Source organism: Mobula hypostoma, chromosome 6, assembly GCF_963921235.1.
Source record: "Mobula hypostoma chromosome 6, sMobHyp1.1, whole genome shotgun sequence".
NCBI lineage: Eukaryota > Metazoa > Chordata > Chondrichthyes > Myliobatiformes > Myliobatidae > Mobula > Mobula hypostoma.
Genome location: NC_086102.1, coordinates 143908145 through 143932765, shown reverse-complemented (window position 1 = coordinate 143932765; position 24621 = coordinate 143908145). Strand labels below are relative to the sequence as shown.

Sequence of the window (24621 nt, the reverse complement as noted above, 5' to 3'; positions counted from 1 at the left end):
ATACACAAGTTCTCAAAAGATGATACATTCCATGTCTGTATGCAGTACAAACAACATACAGGAAAGTGGAAATAACATTTGCACAACAGAATTTCTAGGCTCTGACTAATTCCAAATAAAAAGAGAGAATGTAACCAGCTGGTAATGACATGCCTTGCATCATTATTGCTTAGTTCTCCACTGTCAACACCCAGGTATCACCATGGACGTGAATCTCAACTGAATGTTGAGATTTGTCAGCAGATTTGTCAGGCAAGATTTAAGGGGAAATCTTGCCTGACAAATGTGCTGGAATTCTTTGAGGAAATAACAGGCAGGATCGACAAAGGAGAGTCAGCGGTTGATGTTTACTTGGATTTTCAGAAAGTCTTTGCTAAGGTGCTGTACGTGAGGGTGCTTAACCAGGCAAGAGCCCATGGAATTGCAGGAAAGATACCAGCATGGATAGAAGATTGGCTGACCGGCAGGAGGCAAAGAGTGGGAATAATGAGGGCCTCTTCTGGCTGGCTGCCAGTGACTAGTGGTGTTCCGTAGAGGTTGGTGTTGGGACCGCTCCTTTTCATGTTACGCAGTATGTTAATGATTTGGATAACAGAATTAATGACTTGGTGGCCATGTTTGCAGACAATACAAAGATAGGTGGAGGTGCAGGTAGTGTTGTGAAAGTGGAGAGTCTGCAGAATGACTTAGATTGGGAGAATGGGCAAATAAGTGGCAGTGGAATATAGCTTAAGGAAGTGTATAGTCGTGCACTTTGGAGAAGGAATGAAGCGTAGACTTTGTTGAAAAAAATTCAAAACTCAGAAGTGAAAAAGATCTTGGGAGCCAAATCAAATCATTTAATTCTAATTCAAGCTATACGTAGATACATCTGAACAAGACAGCATTCCTTTGGGGCCAAGGTGCAAATATTCAAAAACACTGCGTAACAAATTAAAGAAGCATATTCACTTGAGAAAAAGACGTAGTCCAAGACCCTGTCCAGCGATCAGTGGTAGTGTTCCAGCAGTGTACCATCGCCTGTCATTCCACCACTCGAACATGGAAGGATAGCACTGATGGGAGAGGCCCGGCCCCAGCTGAGCTCGGACACCACACTGCAGCGCTTCTGCATCCCTTTTCACAGGGGCACAATTGAGAGCATCCTGACTGGCTGCATCACTGCATGGTATGGGAACTGCACCTCCCTTAATCGCAGGACTCTGCAGAGAGTGGTGCAGACAGCCCAGAGCATCTGTAGTTGTAAACTTCCCATGATTTAGGACATTTACAAGGACAGGTGTGTAAAAAGGGCCCGTAGGATCATTGGAGACCCAAGCCATCCTAACCACAATCTATTCCAGCTGCTACCATCCGGGATGCGGTACCACAGCATAAAAGCCAGGACCAACAGGCTCTGGGGCAGCTTCTTCCACCAGGCCATCTGACTGATTAACTCACACTGACTTGAGTGTACTCTAAATTACATTGACTGTTCTATTTATTATAAATTACTATGATTGCACATTGCACATTTAGATAGAGACGTAACATAAAGATTTTTACTCCCCATGTATGTGAAGGATGTAAGAAATAAAGTCAATTCAATTCACCTGGTCTGCAGCAGCAGGCAAGCCCGAGGCTTGTGACCTAGTCACCACTACAGCTGAGGCTACATAGCTCCCATGTCGACTGTCTACCAGATGACATGAATTTATACTATCACTGTCCAACAGCCTTAAGACCACAAGTGAAATGTCTGAGACAATCTCCCATGGTTATACTGCACCAACTTCGATGGTTCTGAGTAGCAGGCAGCAACACGTTCTTGTAGCCAGGTCAGCTCTTCTGTACCCAAACCGGCTCCATCAACATCCCAGCAGGCTCCTCCGCCACCCTGGCTCCACCGCCGATGCCAGTCCAGCTACTCTGATCAACGAGCGGCACATTAGTGCAGTAGCCCTGCAGTATCCAATGTTCTTGGAGTAGAATTGTCTTTAGATTGTAATAAAGACAAACTTTACAAAGAAAACAAACACCTTTGGTTGGCCCCCGAGAGGCCACTGCATTTGCACGTGCCACCATCTTACTGGAAGATGACCATGTTTCTCTGGGGAGAAGGTGCAAAGGAATCAGTGGTAAGGAAGGCAGGAAGAACTTTAGCTTTCATTTTGAGATGACTAGAATACAAGAGCAAGGATGTAATGCTGAAGCTTTAAAAAGCACTTGGGGTATTATAAAAACACAAACACGAGGAAATCTGCAGATGCTGGAAATTCAAGCAACACACACAAAATGCTGGTGGAACGCAGCAGGCCAGACAGCATCCATAGGAAGAAGCACAGTCGACGTTTCGGGTCAAGACCCTTCGTCAGGACTAACTGAAGGAAGAGCTAGTAAGAGATTTGAAAGTGGGAGGGGGAGATCCAAAATGATAGGAGGAGACAGGAGGGGGAGGGATCTGGAAAGCTGATTGGAAAAAGGGATACAAGGCTGGAGAAGGGGGAGAATCATGGGACGGGAGGCCTAGGGAAAAGGATGGGGGAGGGGAGCAGCAGAGGAAGATGGAGAGCAGGCAAGGAGTTATTGTGAAAGGGACAGAGAGAGAAAAGAGAGAGAAAAAAGGGGAAAAAATAGGTAGATAGATAAATAGATAAATAAATAAGGGATGGGGTAAGAAGGGGAGGAGGGGCATTAACGGAAGTTAGAGAAGTCAGTGTTCATGCCATCAGGTTGGAGGCTACCCAGACGGAATATAAGGTGTTGTTCCTCCAATCTGAGTGTGGCTTCATCTTGACAAGTAGAGGAGGCCATGGATAGACATGTCAGAATGGGAATGAGACATGGAATTAAAATGTGTGGCCACTGGGAGATCCTGCTTTCTCCGTCGGACAGAGCGTAGGTGTTCAGCGAAACGGCCTCCCAGTTTGCTTCTGGTCTCACGCCGCACCGGGAGCACCGGACGCAGTATATTACACCAGCCGACTCACAGGTGAAGTGTCACCTCACCTGGAAGGACTGTCGGGGGCCCTGAAGGGAGGAAGTGTAAGGGCATGTGTAGCACTTGTTCCGCTTACAAGGATAAGTGCCGGGAGGGAGGTCAGTGGGAAGGGATGGGGGGTGGGGGGTAGAAAATGGACAAGGGAGTCGCGTAGAGAGTGATCTCTGCAGAAAGCCGGGGGGGGTGGGGGGGGGAGAGATGTGCTTGGTGGTGGGATCCCGTTGGAGGTGGCGGAAGTTACGGAGAATTATATGTTGGACCCAGAGGCTGGTGGGGTGGTAGGTGAAGACAAGGGGAACCCTATTCCTAGTGGGGTGGCGGGAGGATGGGGTGAGAGCAGATGCACATGAAATGGGAGAGATGTATTTTAGAGCAGAGTTGATGGTAGAGGAAGGGAAGCCCCTTTCTTTAAAAAAGGAAGACATCTCCTTTGTCCTAGAATGAAAGGCCTCATCCTGACAGCAGATGCGGCGGAGACAGAGGAGTTGCAAGAAGGAAGTGGCTATCTATTTATCTGTTTATTTATTTATTTATTAGTTTTTCCTTATTTTTTTCCTTTTTTTCTCTGTCCCTCTTACAATAACTCCTTGCCTGCTCTCCATCTTCCTCTGGCGCTCCTCTCCCCTTTCTTTCTCCCTAGGCCTCCCGTCCCATGATCCTCTCCCTTCTCCAGCCTTGTATCCCTTTTGCCAATCAACTTTCCAGCTCACAGCTCCATTCCTCCCCCTCCTATCTCCTCCTATCATTTCGGATCTTCCCCTCCCCCTCCCACTTTCAAATCTCTTACTATCTCTTCTTTCAGTTAGTCCTGAAGAAGGGTCTCGGCCCGAAATGTCGACTGTGCTTCTTCCTATGGATGCTGTCTGGCCTGCTGCGTTCCACCAGCATTTTGTGTGTGGGGTATTATAAGTAGTTTTGGGCCCCTTATCTAAGAAAAGATGTGCTGGCATTGGAGAGGGTCCAGAGGAAGTTCATGAGAATTTATCTAGGAATGAAAAGGTTAAAGTATGAAGAAGATTTGATGGCTCTGGTCTGTACTTACTAGAGTTTAGAAAAATGAGGGGTAATTTCATTGAAACCCCTTGAATATTGAAAGGCCTAGACTGAGTGGGTGTTTCCAATAGTGGGTGAGTCTTGCACCAGACGGAACACCCTCAGAACAGAGGAACATCCATTTAGAACAGAGATGAGGAAGGATTTCTTTAGCCAGAGGGTACTGAATCTGTGGAATTCATTTCCACAGAAGGCTTTGGAGGCAAACTCATTGAGTATATCTAAAGCAAAGACTGATAGTTTTGTGATTGGTCAGGGCACCAGGGCAGGAGAATGGGGTTGAAAGGGCTATTAAATCAGCCATGATGAATAGCACAGTAGACTCGATGGGTTAAATGGCCTAACTCTGTTGCTATTTCTTGTGGTCTCAGTATTAATATCATAAGTCAGAGGCTATTGAACCTGTAATAAGTGACATCCAAAAGCATTCAGAGGAACTACAAGACTGATTGTCAATGCCTTAATGCAATCGGCCTGGACAGCACACCTCCAATAACAGCACCCAGAAACCTGCATACCCCACACATTATTCACCTCCATTGGAGACCATTCCTACAAGATGCAATGCAGCCACTCACTTAGACTGCCCTGACCGCTGACCCTAATTCCATGTCTATTAGCAGTGAGGATAAAGACAATAAATGTATCTTGGGGCATCCCACTCACTACAGTGAATTCCAAGTGAAATGTTACTCAAAGTTACAGCAAATTAATTGTTAGAACAACCCAGTACTTTGAGGTTATAAGTATTGATGATAAAAGTCACAATAAAAAATTCAGATTTCAATTTAGGAATCAGATGGATTTGCCATCTGAAGCACCAGCACTTGTTCCAATTAAGTGTCCCAGAATTATATGCTCCTACTATAGGAGTAAGGTATTATGGAAGATTCAGGAGGCCTTGTTACTCTGCTGAATGACTGATCGCAATCTGACTAGAATCCATCAGAGATGTACTGGGATTGATTACTAAGATCCTATATCAAGTCAGACCCCATTGATTTCAATGGGGACTCTAGACAAAGGGAAAGGCAACATTTCTGAATCTTAATTTTCTAAGTGAGTTTCTGTACCTTTAATTACTTTCTTAAAATTGTATTTCATCTAGTTATTTACTTCAATTTTAATAGTTAAGTACTTCATATGTAAAAATTGTAGTTAAATTCAATGATAGATTTGACAGAATTCAACATTTAACCCACAGTTCATCTTTTGTCTGGACCTTTGGATTTCATTGCCTGACTCTCAGTTGTTTGGACTTCATTTCCAACTCAAAAGATGAGCAGTATTGTTCTCTGTATTCAACTCTGAGCTCGGAGTTGGGATAGTAGTTGGTGATGGTATAAATGAAACCACAGGCAGCTTTAACATGTAAGGTGTCTATTCCAGCATGATCAAGTGTTTTCTGACTTTTAAAAGTTGTCCTCTTTACGTACAGTGAGACTTCAAAAGAAAAATTTGCCTCATCTTGAAATAATCTGAAACATTGTCCATCACAAACCTTTACAATAGAAGAACGTTTTTACAGCCTTTTACTCAGAGACACCCTTACATAATTCATACAGTGCAAAGACTGAATATGCATCTGCATCTATGGGATTTTACAAATATATTGCAGAGGTATAGCTATGTAACATATCTAAATGAAGCCATAAGGCTCTTTGATGAAGGTGATTACAATGGTAGACATGAAAACTCTAGCATCATGTATAATATCCATGAGTTGTTTATTAATACTAAGTAATGTGAATTTTCATACCATGATTTACCACGTGAACTTACCATTAATGCCCAAATTCCATTTACTCTGAGGGCTGGATTTTCACTCTGAGTCAAGTTGCATAACAGCTCCACGGCACCCGATTCCAAAATTGGCTGTAACATACAACATTACACAGTATTTTTCAAAAATATTTTAATGGATTTTTCTAACTTTCCTATTCTCAAATGGTCTAATCAGAATTTTCAAAGTTATCAAATTTTAATAAAATCACATTCAACATATTTAACTGTTGAAAATAATTCTGTCCCCTACTCAGGGTAACTCAAAAATTCAGTGTAAATGAAATCTAGTCAGAAATGTCAAGTTCTGATAGTGGACACAATTAAGAGACATATTTTCTCACAACTAAATGAGCCTCACCTTGAACATCAATATTTCAATACCCAAGCTACACATTATTTCAGCTCACTCGTTATTCTCACTTATTCTGTTTTATCACAAAAGATGTGTTTATTTGAATTTTATAATGGAACAATCAGAAAATATAGCGGGGTTGTAATTTGTAATAAAATACAATTCTGAATATTGAAATTATAAATTAGATGAAGTTAATGTTAAAATTTGGCTTGTCAAATGCCAGTGCGCTTCTAAACATCTTTAATGACGAATGCCAAGCACAAAGGCTAACAAATCATCATTGCTAAGTTAAAATCCCAAATACCCTGTAACTTGCTAAAGACTAACCTCTTTGCTTGGGGAAAACTCAAGGAGAAGATTGCATAGTGTTGAGGACGCCACTACAAGGACCTCGTCGGGTGCATTTTGTAATAACTGAAAGATAAAATGATAACAACCAAGATACTTTGACTTTGCATTTACCAAGTTATTTTAACACAACAAAACATTACTTTGTAAACTGTTGTTGTATTTTCCGCCTTTTCGCCATAGATACACTTCAGAACTGCCTCACTAGGTGCTTAGGGATATTCTGTTTTAGTGAAGATTGATTTATGAATGTTATTCTTTCTTCCCAGAAGATTTTATTTTAGAAACTTAAAATATCTTCTAACCTAGGCCTGAGTAATTAGTGAATCAAATGAAATAAAACAATCCATGAACTATGAAAAACATTAAAAGCTAATAATTTCTTGAGCAGTGGCAATATACTTTTGGATGACAACAAGCCAAAAGATCAAAATTACAACTACCAAATCTGTGACACGATAGGCTAGACAAAATTAATCAATGTAAATCCCCTTTAATAAATATGGAAAATAAAATATAATATAATTCCAATCAAGACAAAGGGGGGAAAGACACAAAATCTTCATATATTATGTGAAGAATAGTCCATTTCCAGGCTCCTCTGGTAAAGTCTTGGTAATCTCATATCCTTGAAGCTGAGCAAAAATCCATCTTTAAATAGATTCATTCCTGAGGAATGACATGAACCATCAGCACTAAGAGGCAGAAGACTTTAAAAAATCAACTGATCAAACATGCTGATTCTTTGACAGAGATATTAATGCTAATTAGTGCCAAATAGGACATAGTTCCAATATTTTTGCTCTTACAAGGTTCTAGGAAGTTAGTTATGTTGAGCTAAAGTTATTTCTTTAACAATATGAAGATATAAATTTTACTCAGTTTTGCTTCAAAGCGTCATAACAGGTGCATTCTACATACTTAATTTAGGACAATTATAAGCAACAGATATAAAGTTGCTTTACCACCTTGTTATTGCAAGATTTACCACCCTGTAACTTCTTTAGTAAGTGAACTGTTTTCTGTGAGTTTTAGCTCATTTCAAGCACGTAACGGCTTGAATTAACAGAATTGAATAATGCATCACTCTTTTGAGAAATTACTTTAGTTAGACTGCACTTGGAACATTGCACATCGTTCCAGTTGCCCCATTATACGAAGAACATGGAGACTGGTGAGGGTGCAGATCAGGTTTACGAGAATGCTCCCTGGATTAGAGGGAGTCAGCTATAAGAAAAGGGTGACAAACAAGTTTGTTTTCCCTAAAGCTTCAGAAGCTGAGGGAAGACCTGATAGAGGTTAGGTCAGAATTTTTATCCCAGGATAGAAATGTCAAACAGTAGAGGACATGCTTTTAAAGTTGGGGCGAAGGGGGTAAATTTAAAGGCAATGTGAGGGGCAAGTTTTTTTTTAAAGCAGAGTGTGCTAGGTGTCTGTAATTGGTCGTAGTAGAAACAGGCAGTTTGATGGAATTTCAGAGGATGTTAAGACAAACACATGAATATGAAGGGAGTGGAAGGATATGTATGACACATAGGGGTGTAAATTGGCATCAAGATCAGCAAAACAAATAGCCTGTTTACAGCTGTACTGTTCTACATCAATATCTATTACTGCAGACATGACGTTTTATTGTAAACATAGAGTCTGAAAACTATTAGACAAAATGAAAATTAGTTCTCAATTAGAACATTTTAATTCACTATTTTTTCCCACAATTGACAAAGATTCGTCTGACACACACTTGTGTCACTATTGAAGCGTATGTTAGTGCAGGTTGAAACTCTCCAGTCCAGTACCCTTAGAACTTGACTGGTGCTGAACCACAGAAAATCCACGTCTCAGAAATTGCCTCGTTTCACCTTCCACTGAGCAGTAGAACTGTTCTTTATTAGTAGAGATTATTTCCCAGGTCAAGTAAGGATTCCAAGAACCGTCAGTAACCCAAAGATTTCCTAAATCAGAATTACTGTTGGCTGAGATTGCATGAGTTGCACTAGTATGTTAATTAGTTCCAGATCAGTCCAAAATGTTAATAATTTTAGACCATAGAACTAATTAATTAGTAAAGGCCAACACTCACTCAGTCAGGACGATTCAGTATTGCTGTTTAAAGGACCGCTCTAAATATTTACTGAAAATTTAGTCAGCTCTATCTTGGATATTAGCCTACAAAATACTCATGACATCTTCAGGGAGAGGTGTCTCAGAAAGGCAGCAGCCATTATTAAGGACCTCCAGCACCCAGGGCATGCCTTTTTCTCACTGTTACCATCAGGTAGGAGATACAGAGGCCTGAAGGCACACACTCAGCGATTCAGGAACAGCTTCTTCCCCTCTGCCATCCGATTCCTAAATGGACATTGAACCCTTGAACACCACCTCACTTTTTTAAGTATATAGTATTTCTGTTTTTTGCATGATTTTTAATCTATTCAATATATGTATACAGTAATTGATTTACTTATTTGTTATTATTATTTTTTTCTTCTATATTATGCATTGAACTGCTGCTGCTAAGTTAACAAATTTCACCTCACATGCTGGTGTTAATAAACCTGATTCTGATTCTGATAATTGTTCACAGTTGCTACCAGCACAAGAACATCAGTCAGTGAATTTAATAACACTGAATTTTTAGTTGCAACGATATCAAAACTGCTAGGACTTGACTCCAAACTAACGGCTCAGGTCCACATATGCACAGCAATATTCTGAAACAATCATTAGTGACTGTGCAAGATAAATACAACCAACACAGATTAGTGACTGCCACGAATATCAACTACAATACACCATTCTTGCCATTTAACTGAAAAAAACAAAGCTAAGCTAACTGAATGAAGTGTAACCTAGCTTCAACAGCACAATAGGTCAATAACATTAATAAACTATCTCTCTAGCTCAGAAAAGCTAATCACAAATCTTAACTATTCCGTTGGTCTTTAATGTTAATGATATTTATTGTTATGTTGTGTCAAACTTTACATTGACATATGTAAAATGATTACAAAATTCACTACAATCTGTGCCTGCTATTTATTGGTCTGCTTGGAGAATTGTTCAATCTGATTGGCTGATCAGCCTGATTGATGATTTAACTACTCATGGATATCACATTGGGCCAGTTTGTGTTTACTATATCCTAACAGAAACACCTTGCAATTCATCTTATCCCTGATTCCTATGACTCCACTTTTCAATGCACAACAGACACGCTAAAAGTTCAGATGACATTTTATTCCAAATCAGAATCAGGTATGTATTGAAATTTGTTGTTTTGCGGCAGCAGTACATTGTGATATATAATAATAAAAACTATAAATTACAGTAAGTATATATTAAAAAAAGAAAATTAAATTAGTGCTAAAAGAGAGGGAAAAATTACTAAGGTAGCTTTCATGGGTTCATTGTCTATTGATCTCCTATTCTGCAAATAGATTCACCACCAAGCTCAACAGAAAAGGATGAGATGCACTGAGTTATAGGGATTCTGTAAAATAACATCTATTATTTCAGAATTCCAGTTTCTCAGCACTTGTTTTGAATAAAAGTAGAATAAAGTTTTTGAGCTGGAGGAGGGATGAGTTTACCACATCAAAGGTACAGAGGAGATGTCAAGGTAAGTTTTTTCACGCAGAGAGTGGTGAATGTGTGGAATGGGCTGCCGGCAGCAGCAATGGAGGTGGAAATGATAGGGTCTTTTAAGAGACTCCTGGATGGATACATGAAGCTTAGAAAAATAGAGGGCTATGGGTAAAACCTAGGTAGTTCTAAGGTAAGGCCATGTTCGGCACAGCTTTGTGGGCCGAAGGGCCTGTATTGTGCTGTAGGTTTTCTACGTTTCTAAGAAGGATCTGGCTATGGTAAATTGACAAGCAGAAATGTAAAGGAGCAACTAGTACAGTCCATAAGAAGAAAAAGGTGGTAAATCAAAACTCACTGGCTGATCAAATTGTTTAAAATAAACTGAAGAAATGGGGCAAGTAACCAAAAATAACACAAGAGAGAATCAAGCTAAATATTATAGTCTGCACCAGATGAAAAAAAAACAGGGTGATCGTAAACATTGAATAACAGTTTGGCAACTAACTCAAAGGAAATTCAAAACTTCTCTAAGAGTCACTGCAACACTAAGAGCAAATTAATCCTAAAACTGTTACCAAAGCAGCAGCAAGGCTGATTAGATACTTTTATAGAAACCTACTGCTGAAGGCAGCAGGCAAGTTTACGTCACTGTCATTATTTACATCGGTATTTACTGAGCAAAAGGGCATTGTAAAAGCTACAGTAAACCTCTGCTCAGGATATTTGATGCAACAAAAGTACTGATTCAGGTGCATTCTAAGCTGTGTAACAAGAATATATCTTCAGAAGAGATAAAGCTGGTAACAGCAAATCAATTGCCTTAATCTTAGTAAAGGGAAAGTATTAAAACTCAATTATCCAGGAGAAAATTAACAGTCAACCCCAACAAGCACAGACAAATAAAGAAGGAATGGCACAGAATTGTGAGCACCATATGGAGCTCTGATTAACAATTGATTTTCTTTAATGAGGTAGGAAAGGGATGGATAAGGACGCTGCAATTGATGAGTAAATGGATAAACAAAATGTATTTGAACACCACATATTAAGCTTGTTATAAAAATCCAAGTCCAAGATATAAAGGTATTAAAAAAATGAATACTAAACTGAATAAGGAGAAAAAAGCTTTTTCCCAGAGTGTAAGTAGCAATAGACAATAGACAACAGGTGCAGGAGTAGGCCATTCGGCCCTTCGAGCCAGCATCACCATTCACTGTGATCATGGCTGATCATCCACAATCAGTACCCCATCCCTGCCTTCTCCCCATATCCCTTGATCCGCTATCATTAAGAGCTCTATCTAACTCTTTCTTGAAAGCATCCAGAGAATTGGCCTCCACTGCCTACTGAGGCAGAGCATTCCACAAATCCACAACTCTCAGTGTGAAAAAGCTTTTGCTCAACTCCATTCTAAATGGCCTACCCCTTATTCTCAAATTGTGGCCTCTGGTTCTGGGCTCCCCCAACATTGGAAACATGTTTCCTGCCTCTAGCGTGTCCAATCCCTTAATAATCTTATATGTTTCAATCAGATCCCCTCTCAGCCTTCTAAATTCCAGTGTATACAAGCCTAGTCGCTCCAATCTTTCAACATATGACAGTCCCGCCATCCCGGGAATTAACCTTGTGAACCTCCACTGCACTCCCTCAATAGCTAGAATGTCCTTCCTCAAATTTAGAGACCAAAACTGTACACAATACTCCAGGTGTGGTCTCACCAGGGCCCTGTACAACTGCAGAAGGACCTCTTTGCTCCTATACTCAATTCCCCTTGTCATGAAGGCCAGCATGCCATTAGCTTTCTTCACTGCCTGCTGTACCTGCATGCTTACTTTCACTGACTGATGAACAAGGACATTTAGATCTCGTTGTACTTCCCCTTTTCCTAACTTGACACCATTCAGATAGTAATCTGCCTTCCTGTTCTTGCCACCAAAGTGGATAACCTCACATTTACCCATATTAAACTACATCTGCCCACTCACCCAACCTGTCCAAGTCATCCTGCATTATCTCAACATCCTCCACACATTTCACACTGCCACCCAGCTTTGTGTCAACTGCAAATTTGCTCATGTTATTTTTAATCCCTTCATCTAAATTATTAACGTATATTATAAATAGCTGTGGTCCTAGCACCAAGCCTTGCGGTACCCCACTAATCACCGCCTGCCATTCTGAAAAGGACCCGTTAATCCCTACTCTTTGTTTCCTGTCTGCCAACCAATTTTCTATCCATGTCAGTACCCTACCCTCAATACCATGTGCTCTAATTTTGCCCACTAATCTCCTATGTGGGACCTTATCAAAGGTTTTCTGAAAGTCTAGGTACACTATATCCACTGGGTCTCCCTTGTCCATTTTCATAGTTACATCCTCAAAAAATTCCAGAAGATTAATCAGGCATGATTTCCCCTTCGTAAATCCATGCTGACTCGGACCAATCCTGTTACTGTTATCCAAATGTGCCACTATTTCATCCTTTATAATTGATTCCAGCATCTTCCCCACCACTGATGTCAGGCTAACTGGTCTATAATTCCCTGTTTTCTCTCTCCCTCCTTTCTTAAAAAGTGGGATAACATTAGCTACCCTCCAGTCCTCAGGAACTGATCCTGAGTCTATAGAATATTGAAAAATAATTACCAATGCATCCACGATTTCTAGAGCCACCTCCTTAAGTACCCTAGGGTGCAGACCATCAGGCCCTGGGGATTTATCAGCCTTCAGTCCCATCAGTCTATCCAACACCATTTTCTGCCTAATGTGATCTCCTGCAGTTCCTCCGTTACCCTAGGTCCTCCGGCCACTATTACATCTGGGAGATTATTTGTGTCTTTCCTAGTGAAGACAGATCCAAAGTATCTGTTCAACTTGCCTGCCATTTCTTTGTTCCCCATAATAAATTCATCCGTTTCTGTCTTCAAGGGCCCAACTTTGGTCTTAACTAATTTTTTCCTCTTCACATACCTAAAGAAGCTTTTACTATCCTCCTTTATATTTTTGGCTAGCTTGCCTTCGTATCTCATCTTTTCTCCCTGTATTGCCTTTTTAGTTATCCTCTGTTGCTCTTTGTAAGTTTCCCAGTCCTGGCTTCTCACTCATCTTTGCTATGTTATGCTTCTCTTTTATTTTTATACTGTCCTTGACTTCCCTTGTCAGCCACGGTCGCCCCTTACTCCCCTTAGAATCTTTCTTCCTCTTTGGAATGAACAGATCCTGCACCTTCTGTATTATTCCTAGAAATACCTGCCATTGTTTTTCCACTGTCGTCCCTGCTAGGGTATCTTTCCAGTCAACTTTGGCCAGCTCCTCCCTCATGGCTCCATAGACCCCTTTGTTCAACTGCAATACTGACACTTCCAAATTTCCCTTCTCCCTCTCAAATAGTAGATTAAAACTTATCATATTATGGTCACTACCTCCTAATGGCTCCTTTACCTCAAGTTCCCATATCAAATCCGGTTCATTACACAACACTAAATCCAGAATTGCCTTCTCCCTGGTAGGTTTCAGTACAAGCTGCTCTAAGAATCCATCTCGGAGGCACTCCACAAACTCCCTTTCTTGGGGTCCAGTACCAACCTGATTTTCCCAGTCTACCTGCATGTTGAAATCCCCCATAACAACCGTAGCACTACCTTTGTGACATGCCAATTTTAACTCTTGATTCAACTTACACCCTATATCCAGGCTACTGTTTGGGGGCCTGTAGATAACTCCCGTTAGGGTCTTTTTGCCCTTACAATTTCTCAGTTCAATCCATACTGACTCTACATCTCCTGATTCTATGTCACCCCTCGCAAGGGACTGAATTTCATTCCTCACCAACAGAGCCACCCCCATGCCCTCTGCCCACCTGTCTGTCCTTTCGATATGACATATACCCTTGAATATTAATTTCTCAGCCCTGGTCCTCTTGCAGCCATGTCTCTGTTATTCCTACAACATCATACTTGCCAATTTCCATCTGAGCCTCAAGCTCATCCACTTTATTTCTTATACTTCGTGCATTCATATATAATACTTATAATCCATTACTCCCCTCACCTTTCACATCGATTCCTATTGCACTTGGCCATACCCTCCAATCCCTTCCTGAGCTTTCTGACCCGTTAATTCTGTTGTCTTTCTTAACTTTCCTTATTCTCTCTTTCCCTTTAACTCCATCCTTACATTTCCTCTCCTCCCCCCCCACTATTTAGTTTAAACACACCCATGTAGCAGTGGCAACCCTGCCTGCCAGAACGCTGGTCCCCGTCTGTTAAGATGCAACCTGCCCTTTTTGTACAATTCATCCTTACCCCAATTCAATGAAGATCTCCAAGGTTTCAGTACTTAGACATAAAATTACAAACATGACTCAGATTCAATGTGAAATTTTTGAAATTTGACGATGATGAGCAACACAGAAGTATGATAAACTAAAGACCTGGCAATAGGCTTCAGAAAGACATTTACAGGTTGGCAGAACTCACTAAAATAAGGTGAATGAGAATCAAATTGAAGTGAGGTACGACATTTCTGTAGGATGATTTAGAGATATGATACACATACAAAGGAGGAGAAAGAAGGGAAGACATGAGGATGTTTGTGAGCAGGACAGGTAATATATACAGGGCCCTGGGATTTATTTATTATCCTGAGAAAAGAGTCCAAAGATCAGGTTATGATGAATTCATGTAGAACACTGAAATAGTTTCAGTTGGAATACTGTATCTAATTGTCAAAGTTCTGCAATTAAATATATGGTTTGCTAAGAATGGTTTCACTGATGAGCGATCATGATTACCATTGATGGAACAATAAATTAAAAAGAAATTGGTTCCTTAAATTATGAAGATTTAGCCAATGTAAATAAAAAGAAACCACCAATGGCTGAAGGATTGTGAACAAGGGGCACAGATGTAAGATGGCTGTCAAATGGACAGAAGAGGCATGCATGAAAGTAGAGGTGTGACCAGAATTTAGAGTGTTGTGTCATATAGAGCGTGAATGCAGATTGAACGTTAATTTGCAAATGCGAAGTAGGAGTAATTTAAAGAAAAAGGTTGCAACAATTTGGGCAAAATGGGATTAGACCACTTGTTCCCTCGAAACTGCATGGGTGCATAGCAGAGCAGTAACTGAAATGCTCCTGTTCACTTAACCCTTATTATGTTAGTATAATTTTGAAATCTGTAATTAATTCTGTGATAATGAATACAATCCATAAATTTTCTAAATAACAAGCATCCCACAACCTTTATTTTGAAACATTTTAGAGCTTCAATGTATTTGGTGGAATAGCTTCCAAGTTGTAAAGTATGATTTCTATATTCAATGATTTTTGCAAATGAGTTGGAGAAGAACTATAACTTCTTTGTCTTTTCTTCTAATTCACAAGACTGTACCTGGTCTTTACTCCTAAAATTTTATTTGCAATTTGCTAAATTGAAATTTTATATTTGAAGTATACTGACTTCACACTAAATTCCAAACGTGCCATATTTTCATTAAGCACACATTTTGAACACACTACAGTTGAATACTAATATTAAATCTACTAGTGGATTGTTTATTAGATACTGAAATAATTTTATTCAAAAAAATTGTTAAAATTATTGTCACTGACATACTTAGTAGAGTGAATTCACAGTGTACCAATTGTCTTAATTGGTACAAAATGGCAATATATAATTATACTCAACTTCCATGTCTGCATCACACTCTTCAGAGGAATGGCAGCAGCAATATTTATTTCCTAAAAACTGGAGCTCCACTGAGAAACTAAATATTTAAGATTTATTCTGATATAATCAAAACTACTGTAAATGTATCTTACTTCTACCTTCATTAGTGGTTTCCATACGGTATGATCCTGAAAACTTGTCCGAAGCTGTTGTACCGACCTGGACAGACTGTGCAAACACCTGGGAATGCAAGTTGGAAAAATAAACAAATCTTCTTAAAAATAAGTATACAAATGTTTATGACAAATGATTATCCTTCTTTTGTACAGGAGAATAGAATGATCAAATATTGAAAAACTATGATTATGCCAGATGGGCACCAGTGTAGTTATCCTGTAATGAGGACAGGATTAAAACAGGGGTTACTGGAACAGTGTGGCTCGAAGGACCTATTCCGCACTGTATCTCCGAATAAATGATAGTATATAAGACACACTGCTGTCAATACCTGAAGCAGCCAAACGTAACAACTTATTAAAAACAGACTGATGCTTATCAGTAGCAGGAGGCTGGTTTGGCAGACAAGTAGACAACCCATCTATTTTTCTTTTCAGAATCGCAGTATATACTGCAAATTTTTTTTAAGGTAAAACTGAATGTTACTGAAGATTACTGAATATTACTCCTGTTTTGTGGCTGCTTGTAAGCCGATGAATCTCAAAGTTGTATAATTTATAAATACTTTGATAATAAGTGTACTTTGAACCTTTTGGGAACAAATTTATAATTGATTTAGAAACATTCACAGGAATAAACTGACACAAACAACCAGAACCAGTTTTCCCCACCTCCGAATGTTAAATGTAACAAACAAAAACCACAGGTAATATTTATTACAATTTCCTGAATTGACTGGATTTAGAGACAGTGAAGGATCAGAAGCTAGCTAATATCATGCCTCCCAAATAAATAAATGAGAACACAACAAAGTAAAGAAAAACAAGCTGAATATCAATAGTGTAATCATTGTAACAATAATACATAAGAGAGGAGTAAATGGGCTCCTGGAAAGATAGAAACTGATTGGGAATATTCCTGAGCTCCTGAGTATTATGACAGATGAATTTTACAAAACAACATTTCAGACAATGAAGTTACTACAACAGAAGTTGCAGTAAAGACTACAAGTATTATTCCAGAAGTGTATAACTGGTCACTAACATCCAGCAAACTCTGTTGAAAATGAGACCAAAAAATGAAAAAGATATTAAAATAGTGCACTCATTAATTTATAAGGATTCCATGCTGGAAGTTGCCAGGAGAAATTGAGAAAATTGGAATTACAAGCAGTCTTTTCACTTAAGAGAACAGCTTGAAAGTTAAGGGCCAGAGAATTGGGTTAAAAATAGAATTGTCCACATGGCATGCAGTAATGAGTGCTTTCAATGTTGGGTCTCAGCTCTGTACTATATAGGAGAATATATCCAGGTTAATAGATAGATAGCTTGGAAATACCGAACAATCTGTAAACAATATCAATAAAGTAACATTAATCTAAGTGGGAAATATTAAAAAAGATCATGACTGAAGTTTCCACAATCAGGGGTTATGAATAATTAAAAGAAAACCTTGGAGTGTGGAAAAAAAATCAAAAGTTAATGCAATTGGACCTTCATTAAAATAATAATATGATAATGACAAAATATAAAAATGAGTTAACTTCTTTTTAATTTTACAAAGGCTCATCATACATTACTTGAGTAGTTTTGGCACTGGGATTGATTTACTAACATAAAAAGAAATTCATCAACTCTTCAGCAAGATAATACACGAGCCAAACTGAGCTATTAGAGATTCTGTAAACATTGGCTTTATATGTAGTTCTTGAGAAGTCTAAATGATGCGACTGAGATGCTGGAAGCAAAGAAAAATTACAATACCTTTCACAGCCTCAGGACGTAAAAAGTCAATGACGTGCAGTGACTTCTTCAGTGTGTAAGTAATGGGGTGAATCCTACTGGTCTGGAGTCACTGGTTGCAATTACAACCATCAGCTTTCAGCCTCTGACTATCAGCAAGTCTCAGGCTTCAACTCATACTATAGTGAACATGGAAAACAGACTCATTGAGTGACAGTCACCTTGCTCTGTCACTCACCTCCACATGAGATACAGCAGCAGGATCTAGAATTGTTAGGATTCCTCAGCATTACGAGGCAGAAACTGATACACCAATCCAAGGTCAGATCAAATGTGGCATTGGTTCAAAGACCTTAGTGACCTCAATGGAAAATTTATGCTAGATTAGGCCAAGGAGAATGCACTATGTTTTATACACTTAAAACTTAACTATTTTGCTTCTTAAAATCTATTTAATAATTTTTTCAATAATTATAATATTTAAGAACAGCATAGCCGAGATGTCAGTGCCTGAGTCAAGGTTGCAGGGCATCTTCAAGGAATGACCTCTTCATCCAGATAAGATGAGCAGGGAAAGCTAGAAGCACAAGGGCAACGACTGGGTCCAGCAAGAACAGCCCTCTGTTACAAAAAGGAAGGTAATCCTAAATGAAAGGATGTATTTCTAGACTGCCAACTGAAATACAGAAATTCTTTTTTTCTCAAATTATAACAAATCGGGAAAAGAATACACGGTACATCATCCGCCTTCATCAAAAATCATTTATTACCTGGAATGTAAGAATTAAGAGAAAGTAGATAGAAGATGGTCAGCTTGGACAAGTTGGGCCAAAGGACCCAATTCCTTGCTGTATAAATCTACACTCAGTGGCCACTTTATTAGGTACACCTGCTCATTAATACAAATATCTAATCAGCCATTAACATGGCAGCAACTCAATGTATAAAAGCATGCAGACATGCTCAAGAGTTTAGTTGTTGCTCAGGCCAAACATCACAATGGGGGAAAAAATGTGATCTAAGAGATCTTGACCGTGGAATGATTGTTGGTGCCAGAAGGGGTGGTTTGAGAATTGCAGAAACCTGATCTCCTGGGATTTTCATACACAATAGTGTTCAGTTTACAGAGAATGGTGTGAAAAACAAAAGAAAATCCAGTAAGCAGTAGTTCCGTTGAAATTAATGCCTTGATCCAATCATTCAAACACAGAACTACAATTTGCTTCTTATTTTTCAGCCAAATAATAGGTTAATATGAACAAACATTCTCATTGCAGGACAGTAAACAAGGGTTTTAATATGGGCAAGAATCTGCCCTCAAACATATTTTAACTTTTTATATTTACAAAACTGAAGAATATGTTATGTTTAACCGAATCCTATTTAGCTAATTATATCATAAATCTGATTTATTTCACATTTTATTATATACCCAAAATGTCATTGGTTGGTAATCGAAGTTTCAGTTTCTAATAATATATTTACCATCGACTCATCAAACTAAATTCTAGACATTTAAGTTTCAATAGTTCATACCTGACAGCAGCTAACCGCACCTTGATACTAGACTCAGCTAAGCCAGTCACAATTCGGTCCATCATATTCTCAGTCTCAATTATCTAGAACAAAAAGTTAACATCAACATAAATAACCAACAGGATTTGTGACTTTAGAATTTCAATGAGGCAAAATTAAATTTAGCCATTTTACTTTACAAGATGCTAAATTATTTAAGTTTTGATCAAGCAAAAAAGTACAAAATGAATAGTTTTTCAAATTTGATTTTGATCAGCAGGTGAAATTATTTCATTTTATACGATGATAAAAGAACCTTATACGGCCTTGAGAAAAATGAAGGAAGTAAACAAGCTCTACCAACTCATTAAGTGCAAGTGGGGGAGGGGTGGGCAAATCAAATTGTTATGTATTTTGCATCACTATCTGTCGCCCCTCTCCATTACTCCTAAAGACTTTGCTTTCCATTTAAGAAATATTAACAGGGTAATGAGATCTGCTGGCAACCTAAAGTCAACACATGGTCTGGCTTCATCAGCAACAATAGTTATTTTTATGATGAACTGTACATGCAATGATTACTGCTCCTCTTCTGGGCTTGAAAATTGAGGTCAAAAAGTAGAAATAATCAAATGATTCATCCTGACTGGCAGTTTTCTGTGCACTAAACCCTTTTCTAAAATCTGTCAAATACTTATTTCAAAATCTACTTCAAAATGGATACTAAAAATTGGTTACTTTTTTTATTTCAACAAGAGAAAATCTGCAGATGCAACTTTTATATGTGTTCACGAGGAAATCTGCAGATGCTGGAATTTCAAGCAACACACATAAAAATTGCTGGTGAATGCAGCGGGCCAGGCAGCATCTATAGGAAGAGGTACAGTCGACGTTTCGGGCCGAAACGTCGACTGTACCTCTTCCTATAGATGCTGCCTGGCCCGCTGCGTTCACCAGCAATTTTTGTGTGTGTTGTTTTGTATATTTTGCTTACTTTTTCTATTTTCACACTTCAACATGTATAGTCTCAAAATGAGAACTACATAAACACCGTAATAGTTATGGTGAATTTAAGCTTTTGGTATTTGGGAAGGGATGGAGATCAAGGATCGAGGAAATAAAGCAGAAGATTCATTGGGTGACTTGCAACAGGCAAGTCTTTCCTACTATTCCATATTTAAGCCTTTCGCTGTTTTTTTACCCTTGTCTTTACAATAAAATTACCTATGCCAAGTCACAAGTAATACCTGTGTTTCAATGGCAGCACACTTTTCTCCTGTTTTTCTTGAGCTATAGCTTCTTTGGTTAATCATATTATTATGGGACTACCTACCTCTATACTTGTCTGTCTATTCAGAACCATATATTTATCTGTTTCTCACTACCTATATTTGAAGACCCAGAAGATCTTCGATTCACTCCAGTTTCCATATATTCTCCTTTATGGTATAATTACAGTCATCTCTTGACCCCTCCATTACCTCTGCTTTGTCACTTAGCTTATGTGTCTAATTAAATATTGGGAAGGCAGAAACCATGGACTTCAGACCTGCTCATGGACTACACACCCAAGCCACCAACTCCACCCTTTTCCACAAGCAGTGCCTGATGCTGACCCAAATTCTGTGCAGTGTTGATATATTAACTGAGCTGCCAACTCTATTTTCTCTCCATCCCCTAAAACTACGTAATTCCACCTCCCAATGTTTGTGACTAATGCCAAAGTCTGCTTACTCCTGAAATCCATAACTCTTCTTTTGCAACCCTAGACAAATTTATTCCAAAGTTCTCCTATCACACATCATAAATGTAGGCTTATGCACAACTCTGCCATCCATATACTGGCCTATACATCTGTCTTCCACATGTTCAGTAGCCCACACTGACCTGGCAGTATAACAAGATCCTGAATTATAAAAGTCACCTGCAACTAATCACCTCTATGTGCTCTCTAGATCATATTCTCTGTATCTCCAAGTTCTACTATCCCTTCAAGATATCCATTTAATCCAATGCTTACTTCCACAACCCCAATTAACATCACTTCATCTTTCCTGTCTGTGTTTGAGATGGCAACGTCAAATATCTAAAGCACCCTTCCTGAATTTCTCAGCTCCTCCAAAGCACTACTTGACCTACTTCACTTGTCCCGTATCTTATGTAATTCAGTGAAAACTTTGTCACAGGGCGTAGGTGTGTGTGTGTGTGTGTGTGTGTGTGTGTGTGTGTGTTTATTTATTTATATTTTTATTTATTTATTTATTTATTTTATAGAAGCAAAATTTAATTTTAAGTCCCCAAATAAAGTTGAAAGACAATTATTCAATTCTCTAAGTATCTTTCATAACCATATCCTTCCTTTAAAGGATATTCTTAATTTAGCTCAAAACATGTAACTTGGCAATCAGGGATGCCACTGCCAATACTATCCACCTCCTGAGACTGAGAGATACTGACACATGGATTTCACCGTACCATTACAATACCCAGTAGTTCTTTCCATAGAATGGAGGTACATTGGCTTTCTCAAAGCATTTTCTAAAGACAGTTTTCCTCAGTCTTTCTCCACCCCATTCCCAAAAAAGACCTGAATAAAAACACAAACTACTGGAGGAACTCAATGGGTCAAGCAGTCAACTTTTTGGGTAAAGATGCTGAACCACCGCCCTGACGTTAGGTCTTCACCCAAAACATTAACTGTCTATATTGATTCAGGATCTCTGCCAGAAACATTCCTTTGTCTCCACAGATACACACTCCCTCAATATTCATATTAAGCTTCAACTATCAAACACAAACAGCAAGTGAAGGAGGAGCCCCCTTCTGGAAAGTGATTAGAGAATCACTAGGTTTTTTACAAAAATCCAGCTGCTTTCATAGCATTTGTTTTCTAGCTCAGCAACTTTCCAATTTAAATTCAATAATTTACAAGCATTGACCTCAGGTTTGCTAGTCCAGATACGTGATCATGAGACCAGTTTATTATTTTAAACAGCTTTAAGGCAATAATTTCCCCTCCACCACACAAAATTTTGCTAAGAGAATTACGCATTAGAGGAAGAAGTAAGATCTATCTGCTGCATAACTTTAGGAAAGGCACCTAGTCCTTAAACCTAGGCTAAGCAAAGGAGTGACTAAATATCATTGTAAAACCTTGATTCTTAGATGAAGAATATTAGACCCATTACTCTGAAGAATATGAAGAAGATATCAAGGGATTTTGGGTTAAATGCAGGAAATTAACATTGAGAATAGAAGATCAGCCATGATCTTATACAATGACTAGTCAGGCACAAAGTGTACAACCTACACCTAATTCTGTTTCTTTCACAAAAATACCAGTTTCAATTCAAATAGTACCATCTCCTAAAAAGATATTCGGGAGATTAAAAGATATGCAAAGAAAGAAGTTATCTTCAGTAATACATACTTAACTGAAAAGTTGAACGCATCTTTTTTATTCACTATAACAGATATGGATTTAGCAAATTTTTGATTAGTTTTCCATATAAAGTGCGTTTTGTCCAAGGATTAGATGTTTCAACATTATTGTTATGTATTTATAGAAACATGATAAATACATAAGCATTTTCAGTGTCTATGGGGGGGGTGGAAGAGGTATATGTTTCTAGTCTACATTTCAAAAGGTTAAAATATCTCTTTCCAAATATTACAAAACTTGCAACTTTTTTCATAGCTTAAGCTGTCTTTATTTCAAAATTGAATCAGTTATATTTAATTTCAACATTAAATTACACCCTCAATAAGTTTAGCTCATAATCTATAAATTCAAATAAATAGAAACACTGATGGCAGAATAAGAGTGTTGGATAACTACAATTAATTGCACGAGGAATATCTTGAAAAATTCATAATACGCTTCACTGTTTTCTAGCTAAACACATTGGAAATTACATTCCTTACAATGTAAGGTTTGTGTATGTGTCTTTCTCTCTCTTCCATTTCTAGAATGTCCAGAGCCACAGTGAGCAGGGAGAACCAATACCAATCTACACCTAAGTTAGCATATGTTCAGCAAATTGACTCAAATACAGAGAACTTGGGTGAATGTCTCAGATTTGAATAGGCAGACACAGAAAAATCAAGCTGCATTTCTTCACTTGAAAATTGGTTCACATGATTATTACAAATCCATTTTTTGCAGTACAGCAGTAAACAGTAGCATCAGTATTGTGTGCATGAAAATATAATTTGATCATTACACACAAGTTAACTATGGCAGTGCCACAGATATAAAAAATATAAATTTACTAAAATGAAAATCCTTATGCTGCATTTCTGTTGCTAAAAGTTTCCACAACATATCAATAACCAGAAGAGTAATTCTTCTCCCAAAAATTCCCAGGTTAATTTGCTCCAGTCAGCCTCAACCTGACTGGGTTTTATTACATTAGCTTTCTCACCTTGGCAATGTAAATACAACCTTAGAACACCTTCCATTCAAAACAGAACTCATTTCCACATTGTGAAGTGCAGGTGGAGATCATTATGAGCCCCACAGATTGAGAGATGATTTTATTTTTTCCCTAAGCACAAACAAACATGAGATAACTTTTCACTGAACAATCATGGAAATAACATAAATTAAATTATAGTTGCTGGGATTGTTGAAAATGAAGTGTTTTTGGTGTTGGTATATTTTAACAATCAAGCATGTGTACTTCATCCACACAGTATCACCAGTGAGCCAACGCAACCACTTCTGCACAAGTGGTGAATGGTCATCATTATTTCCCAGAAATTCATAACTGTCTGTAATGCTCTTAGTGGAGAATGTTGTATTCCGAATCACCTTGTTAAATAGAGCTCCTTCCATCAACCTATGCTGAACTCAGAGAAGACCCCTCAGCAACCTTTATTGATTCTTTTCACAGCTTTGTGCCTCAATAAATGTTTATTTAGAGATACAGCACAGAACAGGCCCTTCTGGCCCAACAAGCCACATCACCTAGCAACCCAGCTATTTAACCCTACTCTAATCACAGGACGAATTACAATGATCAATTAACCTTCTAACCAGTATATCTTTGGAATGTGGGAGTAAACCAGAGCACCTGGAAGAAACCCACACGCTCACAGAAAGGACATCCAAATTTCTTACAGAGTGTATCCAATTATCTGTCTGAAAGATTTACCAGAGAATGCAACTACACTGGCAAAAAAGGCATTCCATGCATAGCAAGATAGACAGTGCTTCACTACTTAGTTAAGAAACAAAAGGCCAGAAAAGTGGTAGAGCTGTGTACATTTTTGAACAAGAAAAAGTGATTTTTAAAATGCATAGAGCATGTATTTGCTTCAGTATTCACATCCACAGGAGTCAACTCCAGTCATCCTGCCATATTTTGTTAGGCTGCCATTTTCAACTGAGAATTCAAATAGTTG

General features: G+C 38.6%; 1 protein-coding gene across 2 annotated transcripts in view; it reads right to left on the bottom strand.

Annotated features, from left to right (window-relative positions):
* armc8 (armadillo repeat containing 8) overlaps nt 1-24621 on the bottom strand; it is a 138573-nt gene that overhangs the window by 47816 nt on the left and 66136 nt on the right. Inside the window, exons 13-16 of one of the 2 annotated variants that reach the window (XM_063051898.1) lie at nt 19237-19319; nt 15934-16021; nt 6501-6587; nt 5816-5908 (exon numbers count right to left, since the gene is read on the bottom strand). In XM_063051898.1, the coding sequence (XP_062907968.1) occupies nt 5816-5908; nt 6501-6587; nt 15934-16021; nt 19237-19319 (351 nt within the window). The remainder of the gene's footprint in view (nt 1-5815; nt 5909-6500; nt 6588-15933; nt 16022-19236; nt 19320-24621) is intronic. The other variant, XM_063051899.1, reaches the window with a different exon arrangement.